This window comes from Felis catus, chromosome X, assembly GCF_018350175.1.
Source record: "Felis catus isolate Fca126 chromosome X, F.catus_Fca126_mat1.0, whole genome shotgun sequence".
NCBI lineage: Eukaryota > Metazoa > Chordata > Mammalia > Carnivora > Felidae > Felis > Felis catus.
This window is the reverse complement of record NC_058386.1, coordinates 17,777,342-17,791,280: the sequence shown is the minus strand read 5'-3', so window position 1 is coordinate 17,791,280 and position 13,939 is coordinate 17,777,342. Positions and strand designations below refer to the sequence as shown.

The following is a 13,939-nucleotide window of genomic DNA, read 5'->3' as shown; positions in this document are numbered from 1 at the left end:
CTAGATTAGGTCTCTCCAAATGAGAACTACATTGCCAGTATTTGAAATATATCAAAAGTAGAATAATATTATTGTCAAGACTAACTGAATCAGCAAGCTGTCCCATGTATTTAACTCATCTGAAGTTACGATTGTCAATTACATTGCTAATTCACTCTTCTACTTTTAAAAATAAAAGTATTGCTTATTGCAAAGTTGTAACTGGATAGCTAGGTCTTAGGCAACATGAAGAAAGCATATTAAAAAAATGCAGATAGAATTTTATTGACACTGCAATTAGCTTGAAAATAGCCCTAAGGAACTTGTGGCACTGGATTAAGGTTTTGCCTATCTATAAATGGGCAGACATTTCTATCAGGCCTGTTACGTGAATGTTAATGCAGCTGAGATGAGAAGGTGATTCAGCCCTAGTTAACTCACCATGCTCTATTTATATGGATATTCCTGTGGCAGAAAATTGGAAGGGCTGGTATTATTTACTCTGTAATGATATGAAAGGAGGGACTCATACCAACAAGGAAGATTTATTAAGCATGTATATATGAAACGAATACAAATAAAGCTAAGAAATGTATGCACCAAAAACAATTTTTGCAGTAGAATGAAGTAATACATGCATTGCGTATATAAAGTATGTGCCCATTTGTGTGTGTATCTCTGTATGTGTGCTTGTATGTATGTACTTACATCGTGAGTCCCTGAATAACTCAATGTATTAATTCGTTCTGCTGTACAGATTGAAGGAAAACTTTTCTTAATGTTATGTATGTAATAAATCTACACTTTTACTCTGAAAAGGATTTAAGGAAATGGATGAAAAGTCAGAACACTGCTTTAGTGGACTTTCTTTACATTTAATGGCTCAGAGTAAAATTAATGAGAGAAATTAGTGCTTAAACTTCAGAGTTGTGCAAAGACCTACAAATTCTTGATTTTTATCATAGAAAAAGAAATTTGGTTAAGTATGTAATGCAGTATATACTATGAAAATGAAACTGCATATAGTCACAAGACATATAATAAAAAACTGATGAATTTTCACTCACTCTACATACATGAGTGTCTTTGAGAGAAAAAGGTACTTCTTCTGGAATAAATGTGTTTAAAGAATGGTAATTACATGAAAAAAATTCTATGTAACTTGACAGCTAGCCCTGACATTTTTATGTATTTTTTGGTTTTAAGATGAGAAAGCTTTTATTATTTACAATTAAATTAACACTAAAATGCCTATCCTACATAAACAAAATTTTTTACTATATGAAGAAACAAATGTTCAGATGAGTTACATTAGGTGAACCACATTAAACATCAAAATGAGAAAATGGGACAAAAGTTCTGGGGCTGTATCTATGGAAAGAATGACAACTGCAACAGTTTTATGGCCATAACTTCAAGTCAAACCAGAAAATGCAGATAATTTATACAGGCTGGTGTAAAAAGGGACTCTGATGCATGCGTTGTTCTGATTGTGCTATATCAAACTATTGTGTAACTTGGATAACTAATAATTTGACTCAAAATATAGTTAGAATATTCCATTAAATTATACACTAGACTAAGAATCAATTAAAGTGAGATAACACCTCTAATTATGAATTTTCCTGAAAAGTATGAAGCAATACTGATAAAATACCACCATGTTGATACTTGAACTTCTTATATTTTTAAGTATTTTTAAATAGCATGTTCAAACTTTTCATTGGTCTCAATACATTGCCGTAATCATAAGGCCACCACACTGAGAGGACAGAACCCAATTACTTTATTCTTGTCTTCTGAAGCGTATTTTAAATATTTTACGTCTAGGAAATATTTTCTTTATCATAAGTTCCTCCCTACTCAAAAGAAAAGGAAAAAGCATGAAAAAACTGCAGAGATTTGATAAAAATAATTTTCTGATGTTTATCTGTACATGTAGCCCTTGGAATAAGGTCTCTTAAATAATCATTTGCACTGAAATTAAAAATTTTTCCAATTAAAATGAAAACAAAACAAAAAAGTCACTATTCAAAACACATATTTTTATTGCTCCTCATGCAGGAATATTCAGAAAGTCTGACACTATCTTAATAGAATTAAAATGCAACTTGCGTTTGACTAGGATATCAAATGAATCTGTACATCTGATTATAAATTTAACATAGGACTATAAATTATATACTTGAAAGATTTGTGAAATGACAGCTCAGTAAGTTAAATCTTCTCATAAACCATGTTCCCACAGCTACATGTAATTCTAAAAATTAAAAACTAAAATGTTTATAAAATGGACTACAGTTTTATTACCAGACTATATAGTATTTGCAGACACACCATATTGTCATGTAGCATTTAAATCATAAAATGTCAGTGCCATCATACCTTAGAGAATGAAACATTAGGTGCCCTAAAGAATGATGAAAATTAATTAACACAAGAGATTTCAGTTCTTTTATATACTGAAGAAATTTAATATTAAGTGTGGCTTGAAAATAAGAGACCTTAATCTACTGTTTTTGAATGACTGCACAACTAATTTAAAAATGGAACCAAATTCTTTGTGATTGGTACTAATTATCCCCATTTAGTGTGGGCCCCTTTCCATAATTTTTGTATTCCATGAGGCTGGGTATCAGAATGCTTTTGGACAGAATGCATTATGGCACAAAGTTGTATTCTTTCACACCTGCCAGGAATTTCAAATAGAAATCTGGAAATGAAAAGGAGATATAGCCTCAAGAAATCTAGAAAACAGACTTTAAAGGCAACTCATTCTCTTGCAAATTGTCTCTACTTCCTGACAGAAACATTAATGAACTGATCCGGTAGAAACTGTAGATACATAAGTATTAGGGGAAACAATATTCTCCCTTCTCATCATCTATCTCCCCCCACCAAAAGTTCCCTCACTGCATACATTTAAGAGGGCATAAAAGTTATCTGTAACTTTCTCTTTTAGAAAAAAAAATGTATGAAATGCTTCAAAGTAACTTGAGATTTCCTGGGGCTTCTTAGCTAAAGACCCTCGCTTATTCCTTCCTTATTAAAATAATCCTAATTGTTATTTAACATTACTTTCCTATTGTTTTCTATCATATGACATGTTTATGAGATATTTAATGCATAGTGTTTAATACACATTAGTTATTGTTATTATTATTATTAACCAAAACGCATTCTCTACAATGCAACAATTTTCCAGAATGTGTTCAGAATTCCTATCTAAGAAAATATTCAAGGTGTTCCCTGAGAATTTACTTCACAGTTTACATACGGTTAGGTTAGTCTCTGGATAGAAGTTGCTCACAGCAACATGATAGTTGGTACTGTACCTGGGAATATATGGTTCTGCAGGAGGAGGGGGGATGTAGAGATCCTGGAGAGCAGAACTGTCTCTTTTAGTTGGTGTACTGATGGTGCTGGAAGGCGTGGCAACGCTGCTTGTGGGACTTCTAGGTATAAGAGGCTGGTTAAAATGAAAAAGAAAATACATACACACACAAACAACACACAAAACAACAACAACAACAACAACAACAACGACATATAGTTATCATTTTAAAATTATCTATTTCTGCAAAGTTTCTGAACTTGGCTGAAATCAAGAAGCACGTTATTTAGCACATCGATATTCCTCTGAATGTCCAAAAACAAGTAATTTATTATTTTAGAGGCTTCGCTTAGTTCTCAACTCACCTTATTCTACAGCATAACAATGTAAAAGCTATTTATAAGGTAAAAGCACCATGCAGTGTTTCATAATGGTAAGATTTGTTTTATAGTCAGAAACTTTTTAAATCAAATTTGCTTTGTTGGAATCCCACCTTTGAAAGAAAGATAATAAAGAGGAACTTTCAAAAGAATTAGCTCACTCACATCCTGACTGATATACAAGAAAGATATTTCATTTTTTTCCCCAAAAAGATACACCATACTCTTTAGTTAGCAGAATGTCACACATTCTCAGAAAAGGTTACAAAAATGGAGGATGAAAGGCCAATACAAGAAAATACTTTCTTTTTTTGTATTTTGTTTTTTTAAATATAAACACAATGAACTGTCCTCTCAAGGTCATTTATGGTACATCTTCAAAAGTATGGTGACTAGTGGAACACAATCGTTTCATCCTTCAGAGGTACACACATTTGTCACTGTTTAAATAATGTTTAGATACAGATCTATAGATTCCATTTTCACGCCTGCTTAAGTATTAAATACTTTTAAAAATTAAGATAGCATGTATACTGAATAAAGTGATACATCAGGATGCATTAACTTAAGACCACTCCCAATTCTAAGCTTCACAGCATTTGAAAATGATCTTGTGGATCAAAAAATTATTCTAAAGTGAGACTAAAATTCACAAATTTTCATGTTTATCTTACAGACCTTACTGATTAGCTATGTATACAATAACAATAAAAATAAGAATTTTGGTGCAATTGCAAACACAAACGTAATGATCACAAAATGAACTGTATCTTCACATGACAAGATGTTGCCATTTTAGCCAATATGAAAACACTTTTAGCAAATCTATATAGACCCGCAGTTCTATTACTTTAACATGTATTGCTAGACAAAATGGCATATTACAACTATTTAATATTGTGACAATGCTTTTGTACAGATAAGCAAAATGTTCAAAAAACCAAGCATAAATACAATGTACAATGTAGGCCACTGGGGAAGGCTACATAGTTTATGATTCAGTTCACAGTTTTTGACCTTCCTTATTACACAGCTCACCTTAACAGGTTGAAATCACACATCCTGCCAAAATGACGGTTAAGTTTTAATCTATGTGAAATAGAAATTAAAGAGAGAGAAGTGAAAAAAATTGATAACTTATCTGGGGACTCTACAATATTCTATCTTCTATGATGTAAAAAAAAGTCAGATATTTTACATGTTTAGGAATTTTGAAATATTATGAAAGTATGCAGTAGACTTATGTTTAACTATGCTGATTTTGAAATACTGTCCACTTAAATTATATGTGTCTTTTAGAAACAAAAATCTTGGCAGTGGGAAATTATTAGATTATATAGGCAATCAAGAATCATTTGTATGGATGGACACCATGAAGCCTGAGGAAATGAGAAATTGTATTGTTTCTAGTGATACCTCTACAATAGATCTTTGAATTAATGATAGGTTCTTTAGATAAGTCTTTAGACACACTATTTATATAGTCACTGTGATATGACTATAATTGCTTTTCATCAGGACATCTTGGTATTAAATACAGATGACATAAAAAAAGTCTGACTAAGTTTCATTATTATAGAAATATAAAGAAAACCCCATTATTCAGTGCATTACTTTCCAAAACTGTCTAACAGATGTACTGTGAGAGAAAAACGTATATTCAGTATGCTTTTTAAGTGCTCTAGTATCTTTTATTTTAAAATATTCTAATACTGCAAGTGAAATTAAAAACAAGTTCTGAAAACACAAACAATTAAAAAATAATCTAACAAATTTTTATTCTTTTTCTTTTGTTTTAGGGTCACTTTCTATTCTGAAGACCTCTCTCTCCTTTTATTTTACCATCAATAGAACTAAAGATAATCTTTCTTGGTTAGTACCTATCTCTGCCTTCCCCAAACAAAGAGGAAGAAAGGAAAAATGGAAGGAACAAAGGAGAAACAATAGTGGTTACAAGTATATTTTAAATAGCCGTGAAGTGTGAGGTAAATATGAACAGAATATTTTATTTTGCCTAGACTACTACTAGGATTCTATCCAAATTATTACCAGGATTATTTAGGGTACTTGTGCCTTTCCCCTTCCAGTAAACTTAAATATTAGCCTTGTCAGCTTCCTTCAAATTGCTATTTTCTCTAGGTTTCTATTTTCAGGAAAGAGTTGCTATTAATATCATCAGTTAGCATGATTAGCTAAATTAGCAAATACACAGAAGAAAGACTCTTAAATAAGTTTAAATGGATAACAGGTTTGATTGTGCCAGCTGGTTCAATAAATTGAATTGGTTAAAAAAACACAACTTATTCTTTCAAAGAAAATGGAAATTAGTTAATCCTATTGTTCAATTCAATTGGCTAGTTATTGTATTAACTGATAAATCATAGAAAACATTTCAAATGGTTTATCATGCAGATATCATCTGGATAATCAGAATGCTTTGTACCAAATGAAACACACAGTAAAGATTAAATATATTTGGCATATTTTTGTCTATTCATTGTGTTACTTCTGTCAAGCTAATCCACACTAAAAAAGTAAACATTGTTTTTGAGAATCTTATTTTAAAAAATACACATTAAGCAGTGAGAAAATAAAGTATGGTAAAATAGAAACTTCATGGGAAAATGGCAATAGCTACTTAACCGAAGAGGACGTCTTTGTGATAATTTAAAATTATAATCTCTTAAAAATTTTTCTACCTTTGAACAAGAACTGAAAGAATACAAAATTAAATGATTAAAAGAATGAAAAAAAGGCATTAAAGAGCATTAGAAAGATAGGCAAAATTTGACTAAATCAAGCACAGAATAAATGATGCTATTAGCTGAAATCACCAGCAAGAAATTCCTAGTTGTAACAAGTGGCATTAAAATTACAACCACCACCAATAACAATTTAAGTGTGTGAAAATACCCAAAAAGTGACAAATACAGCTTCCCTCAGATCAAAAAAGGACTTCTTTTGGCATCCAATTCAAATTTTAATATACATATTTCTTAGTTTCAGGAAAAATATCCAAATATGTTGGCATGAAAATGCAGAAAGATAGCTTCTCCCATCTTGACAAAATTTCCTTTCAATAATTGTTCATAACATTGTAAAAGAGCAGTTACCACTGCACTAAGAAGAATTTCCAATTTAAGGCAAAAAGTACAAATAAAGGGTAATATTTTTTATCTTACCATTTTGCTACTTTGCTACTTTGTCCATATTGGCAAAATATGGAAAGAGAATTAAGAATTATCATCATTTAAATACAAGGTTATTTTCTTTTTTTTTTTTTTTTTTTTAATTTTTTTTTTCAACGTTTATTTATTTTGGGGACAGAGAGAGACAGAGCATGAACGGGGGAGGGGCAGAGAGAGGGAGACACAGAATCGGAAACAGGCTCCAGGCTCTGAGCCATCAGCCCAGAGCCCGACGCGGGGCTCGAACTCCCGGACCGCGAGATCGTGACCTGGCTGAAGTCGGACGCTTAACCGACTGCGCCACCCAGGCGCCCCAAAATACAAGGTTATTTTAAGGCTGCATCTTGTTACTCAAGTAAGCATGAAGCTTCTGTATAACTTGGTCGACTACAGTATGTAATCAAGTATGATATGGATCCATTTTGGATTCTATGCAAACAGGTTTATTTCCTGGAAGAGTCTTGCCAAAATATTTAGTTTTCATATATAAATGGTCCTACTGACCTAAAGCTCTCCTTTCACAGATCCAGTGAGTCTCCAGAAGGGAAGAGGCATTTGCATGTATGTCATTACTCTGCTAAAACAACTCTGATAGATATGTGGGGGCACAGGCATGCATCTCTTAAAATATCCAGGTTCTAAATAAAATGATCATATGCATGTCTTTAAATATACATTGATAAACTTAAGTCAATTACTGATAACTTGCTACATCAACAGGACTACTACTAGAAATCTACTAGGTAAAACATATGTACATTTTTTCATATTGTCAGTTTGAACTACATAAAATACTTTCAAATTGTATCCTACAATATGGTACGGCACAAATCTTCCTCTGAATCATGTGTGATGACTTTAGTAATAATACCCTATTCATCCAGTTTAAAAAGCATATGAAAGATTGTGATTAATGTAAAATAAAGTTTTCGGCCTTTGTAAGGGATCACTGAGATCTCATTTTAAATCCTCTGATGGCTCAGGTCTTTCCCTTGTGTCCCCAATTCTAACACGTGAGCACATCTGGAAGGTATACCTCTGAAACCCCTACGGTCTTAAAGATTATGAGAAAAGAACTTCCATACTTAAACTACATTTTACATTGAGGTTTTACTTGAAACATTTTTCATTTTAACAACTTGTGGCAAGCTTATCTTAATTTACTTGTCCTTCTGTCTGGTAAGTGACCTGGCTTTCATAGAGCTATAGAAAGTCTTGAATGATACCAGTGACATAAAGACAGCCCCAGCATTAAAGATTAAAACAGTGTGTTACACATTATGTGGTTACGTCTAAAATTCACTACTGCAAAGATCACAAAGAGCTTGCTTTGCCTTTCGGGGGGAACAGACCCATTGAAATATGCATGATTACATCAAGTATAAAACCTGGCCATTTATTTTATTCACTCTTGGGAATAAGCACAGACTCAGAGGGATCACAATACCCCATTATTCTAGCACAGAACATTCACACAAGTCCTTACTCAGTTCAAACACATTTTTATTATAATTACCAACATAAGTACCAGAATATTGTTTATGTTAGCAACTCTGTTCTTAATCATCTAAACACTCCAGAGAAAATGTATGCTGGATTTTGGGAGGCAAGACAATGCATACATGTTTCTTGACCATATAAAAAATGCTAGATATAATTTGGAAAATTTGGGGCATACTTTTCCCTGGGAAAATTTTTTTAAGTAGTAACTTATCTGAAGGAAGTCTAAGCAAAGGAAATGCATGTATTTAAATTCTCCTACTCTGTGTTTTCACAGTTTTTTCTAGGATCTAAATTCATAAATACAAAAGATTTGAGTCTTCTTTTATAAGCATGTAATCTTTCCTTTCCTATAAGACCACCAAAAAAACAAACATTTTTTCCTGACCATTAATGTGATCAGGAAACCATATCTGTATAGGTTTAAAAATACAAGATATACAAGAAATATAGACTTCACAGTCACACTACAAAATGGCTTTATCCACCGAGTCAACATATTTTGCACATTATACTGAGACTACGACTGTATTTACTCTTGTGCTGTCCAGACTTATTGGCATAGTTAATACTGCAACATTAAAACTGGACTTCCAATTTTTTCAAATTACAGTAAACATCATTTTTAGAATATTAATTAAAGAATAAAAAAGTAAAGAATAAAGAAAATAAAAAATAATTTTTGCATTTTAGGTGATCATTTGTAGTCAGTGTAACACTTGAAAGCATTTGGCTGAAAAACACAAATGTCATTTAGATACTTTAATTAATTTGCTTAAACACTGCTGACCAAAAATTTGATGTGACAATTGCTTGCAGCTATTTACTAATTTGAGCATGTAAAACATATAATTGTTTCTGCCTCTCAGTCAGCACAATTACATTTTCAGTTAAGATTTATTTTTTTCTTTAGTGTCATACCTAATATTGGCTATCTTCCTCTTCAAAAAATGCTTTTAAAACAAAACTCTCAGAAACGTAAATTTTGTTAGTAATGGATTTTTCAGTCACCCTGACCCATAACTTTGATATTAAAATAAATTTTATTATTTCTCATGTTTCGGTTTTTACAGAATGAGTTTAACTATTCATATCTGTAGGTATTTGAAATGTAACACAATCAATTAAGTGTTCTTCAGGTGTTACACCAGTTGATAGACAAAATCGACTGTTATGACTATTTGCTTTCCATTTCTTTTTCTGCTCAAAGTTAAATATCCTGTAAAAATGGCATCAATGTAATGCTAAGCAATAAAATTTTAAATGAAAAGCACAAAACCACACAAGAAAACTACCACATGGATGTATGAGATTTATGGATCAGAATGCAGTTTAGGAACATAATTCTAATGATACAGCTTGATATTATTTCTTATAAAAATGTGTTTAATGAAACCTTTATCAGTATGTTGAATTCAAACACTAATTATAGTGATCATTTGAGATGCATTCCTACCAAAAAAGCTGGGTTCTTTAATGGTTTTAAAAATGCTGATTCTCAGTGATGATTTCAATCAACATTCTTGGTAGTATCCAGTTAATTCTCCCATGCATCTCTTGTAAGAAGAAAATGACACCACCTACACATGCTTGTGACCTATACACACTAACGTAAAACCACAAACACCAAAAATATACCTTGAGATTTATCCAGAGTTCCCTGGGATTTTTTTTTCATTAAATTGTTAAGAACTTGACCATAAGCAATCACCAAGCTCACCAAAATGCAGGACATGAGAAGTGCTACTAAGAACATGTTTTTAAAAACAAGTTATTGGAAAGCAGGGAATCCCTCATTTGCTCTCATAGAATAAACGATTTTATCTCAGGTAAAACATCTCTATTATTTATAAATGGGTGCAGATGACAACAGAATTCAACTCCAGATTAAATCTGTTCACACTATTTGACTAAGGTATCTTTAAGTCTTTCAATTCCATTGTAAAATATTTGACAAATCAGGAATTTTAAAAGAGCTGCCAAATTTCATGAAATGTACTCATGAAATTGCTCTGTGAGCATGAAGTTTAGTTGTATGCTTTTGTTTATTTTTATTTGTTTATTTTGCTATTATTTCATAAATAATTTTCAAAAGAAAATCCAAATATAAATTCATCATTGCAGTTGATTATTAATAGAAGTTACTATCCTTTCACAATATTTTTTAGGAATAAAACTTCTTTCATTACAATGTGGTATTCCATAACAATCTTCTACCTTAGGGTCGATAAGGTTAAATTTTGTGTAGGTACAAATTATTTCCTTGTTAGTTTAAAAAAATAATTATTCCTTACATTAGAATAAAGTTGTTCTTTTTTAAGGTACATGTATTAGTGTCTATTTCCACACTACATAAGCTTTGCCATATTTTATTTGAAAATGCTAGTAGGTAAGCCTGGTAGAGAAGAAAAAGTTGAAATAGACATATCAAATTAAACAAATTACATAAATTATTTCTTTTTGTAATATCTAAATAATTCTTAGTAGAATGTTAGTATGCCCAATGAAAAAAGAAATAACCTAAGGTCCAATTCTTCAGGTGTGAACACTGAAGATTTATACTTAAGTGAGTTAACGGGCATTTTAGTACCAACGTATTTGTACACATACCAGAAGCAAGAATACAGTAACACTGGTACTTATGTCTGCATAGAGGGTTATTCCTACATTAAGCATTTTATTTCACCTCAGGTCCTTTCTCAGCCACTAGGAAAAAATATGTGGCCTCAGGCAAAGTCACAAAGGAATCACAAACTGCCTGTAAGACCTTCTTATCTCATGATTTCTTTGACATTTCCTCCTCTGGAGGCAGTCTACTTTTAATCTACAGATTCTGGTACCATCCGGTTTTGTCCATCTTTGGTTAATCTACAGTTTAAAAATTCTGACCAGGTAGGTCCCATTATGCTTCCAGTGTCTTAGTATTTTAGAGTAGGCCAAAGCTGTACGATCAAGAAACAACTCTGTATTGGTACAATTTCAGGTCTTCAAAATTTCAGGGATATTTGGTGGTGGTGGTGGTATAGTATGTTACAGGACTTATCCATTGCTCTTTAACACCAAGATGTTGTGTTACCACTACTACGAAGTATTTAAAACTAATACTCTTCCTTTTGCTCTGTAAAAGGTCAACCACTGAAGCAATTTGTAAAGAAACAGAAAATAAATCCCCCACCTTCCCAACAGCATTGTTTATCGTTAAGGAGTTGAGCTTTGACAATACATTTCAGTTGAACTAAGTTCAGCTGAGATAACAAATTTACAAAAATGTTGATACATATAAGCACTTATGGAAATGCTGATTTTCTTTTTTTCTGACTTCAGCAATCTGAAACAGTAAATTTATACTGAGAGTAACTGAACAGACAATGAGGAATAAATATAATTAGTGATCTGGTGAGGCATATTTCTTGGCAATTAGGAATGGACCTAGAAACAGTGTGCTAATAACCTATTATAATTATAATTTTAAAATGATGTGGGATAATTTAAAAAATTAAAGTCTTTGTTCTCCAGCACTGAATATACACATCAAATGTGTAGCAAAAAAGAAATGTTGGTCTTTCAATTATTTCAGCATTTTATATGAAAGTGACTAACTGGATACTGTCATTACCTTAATTCTCCAGTTTGTGTTTGTGGAAAAGAATCTAAAAAGGGACCAAATTATCAATTTGTTTCCTAGAGATAGTCCCTCAGTGTCCATGGATCAACAAGAAAACAGTGTCTTTTTTGGCGTTCAAGGTGAAATAGAAGGGATTAGAGAGAAGTTGTTAACTTTAACTACACATATACAGAGAAAAAACCTAATGGCTGAAATTGTGGGACTCTTCTTCAGTGTTCCCACTTCTCAGGATCTTTGAAGAAGACATGCCAATAGGAAAACTACAGGTGGAACAACAAAGCAACTTATAATACAGCAAGAAAATAAAATGATATGATGGTAAAGTCTGTTCTGCTTATCTATGATTTAATGAGTCAAAAAACATTAAACTCTGAACTTTAATGACATTAAAAATATTTGATAATAGACATATACTGCAAGTCAAATATATTTGGACATATTAATACAGTGTACATGTATTTATTTGAAAAATTAAATATTAACATCAACAATTTAAACACCTTAATGTTAGAACATTTTAACGTTTAATGTTAATAACATTTTATGTTATTTAAATATAATGCAACACTGAGGCCAATAAGTAGTAAAGTTTTAAACAATAAGAAATCATTATAATCTATAAGGCCATTCATGTGTAATGGAGAATTTAGGATTTTAGGGGAAAAAAATCTAAGAATGGTATAAGGTACTAATACAGGACTTAGAAATAATTTACAAAGCAGTGATAGCAATGGTACTTACATATATTGCTTTTCTTTTTAATCTGAACAATTGGCAATGTTCTAGTTCAACAGGCAATTAAGTTGTTAAAAAAGTAGACTTCTAAGAAAGCTAATAGTTTCCTATTTTAAAAATGCATGTTTTGTGAAAGACAATTTCTTTTATGATGTGTTTAAAGATTATATTGACTGAAACAGAAGGAAACGTATTACTTCCTTGTCTTTCATTAATCAGAATCATATTTTTATAACTTCCTAGATACTCTGCTTCTTAATGAATGTCATTTACCAACATTCAGAGTAATATTTTAGAGTGGTTTCATGCTGAAGAAAAATGTAGAAATTCTAAAGCAATAACTTCCCTATTTTGCCACCCTACAGGGTGGAAAAGAAAAAAAAAAGATCAGTCAGAAGGAATGTAGTAGGTACATTTTAATTACTAAATAAAACTTTCTTTACCTACTGTTTAGAAATAACTATTACTATCTTATGACTTGATTTAAAAGAATTCTACAAACTGTCATCTAGTTTCTTCAAAGTGTACGAGTATAACTTTGAAATAGAAGATTACATCTACAAATGAAACGTCTCTTTTCATCTCTATTCACATTTTGGTTTGAAATAACTTGTGTTCTTTTGTAATTATGCTTTAAATGTTTACAAATTAAGGCAGAGTTCTTTATAATTTGGGTTTTAGTTAGAGTAACTTACAGATTTCATCACATTAAGCCTATTAGGATAAGCTGTGAAGAGATAATTTCACAAACAAATTTTCAAAAGCATACAAGATTAATCCATATGCTGCTGAGATGAGGCACAATAAAGAAGCATTACGGAGATAATCTATGGCTAAAATGATGGTGTATGACTTATGATTAAGCTTCATTACCTGCAGAGCAAGGGGCTTCCATCTCATATTTTTCAGTAAAGCTGGTGCTGAGGTAAGCATGCTCTGAGGTCGCTTTTTCAAAGTTAAGATAACACCACTCGGGTCCTCTCGTAGTGCATTCACCAAATTTTTCAACTGCCACCCCACCTGGTAACCAGCAAAATCATTACAATAAAATTGAGGTACAGTATTCAAAGATTTAATGTTCTCCCCCTTTAATAAGATTAGTAAAAAAAAAAAAAAGAAAATCACATAATTGGTGTACCATCCTATCAATTTTAAGGAGATATATACTCAAAAGAAATTTTATCTCTGTATTGGTTAA

General features: G+C 31.6%; 1 protein-coding gene across 6 annotated transcripts in view; it reads right to left on the bottom strand.

The window, feature by feature from the left end:
* Positions 1-13,939, bottom strand: part of CNKSR2 (connector enhancer of kinase suppressor of Ras 2) — a 294,573-nt gene that overhangs the window by 109,592 nt on the left and 171,042 nt on the right. For 4 of the 6 annotated variants that reach the window (XM_011291630.4, XM_045051167.1, XM_045051166.1 and 1 more), the window contains 2 exons: positions 13,615-13,761; positions 3,315-3,448 (listed from right to left, as the gene is read on the bottom strand). In XM_011291630.4, coding sequence (XP_011289932.1) covers positions 3,315-3,448; positions 13,615-13,761 — 281 coding nt within the window. The remainder of the gene's footprint in view (positions 1-3,314; positions 3,449-13,614; positions 13,762-13,939) is intronic. The other 2 variants (XM_045051168.1, XM_045051169.1) reach the window with 1 other exon arrangement.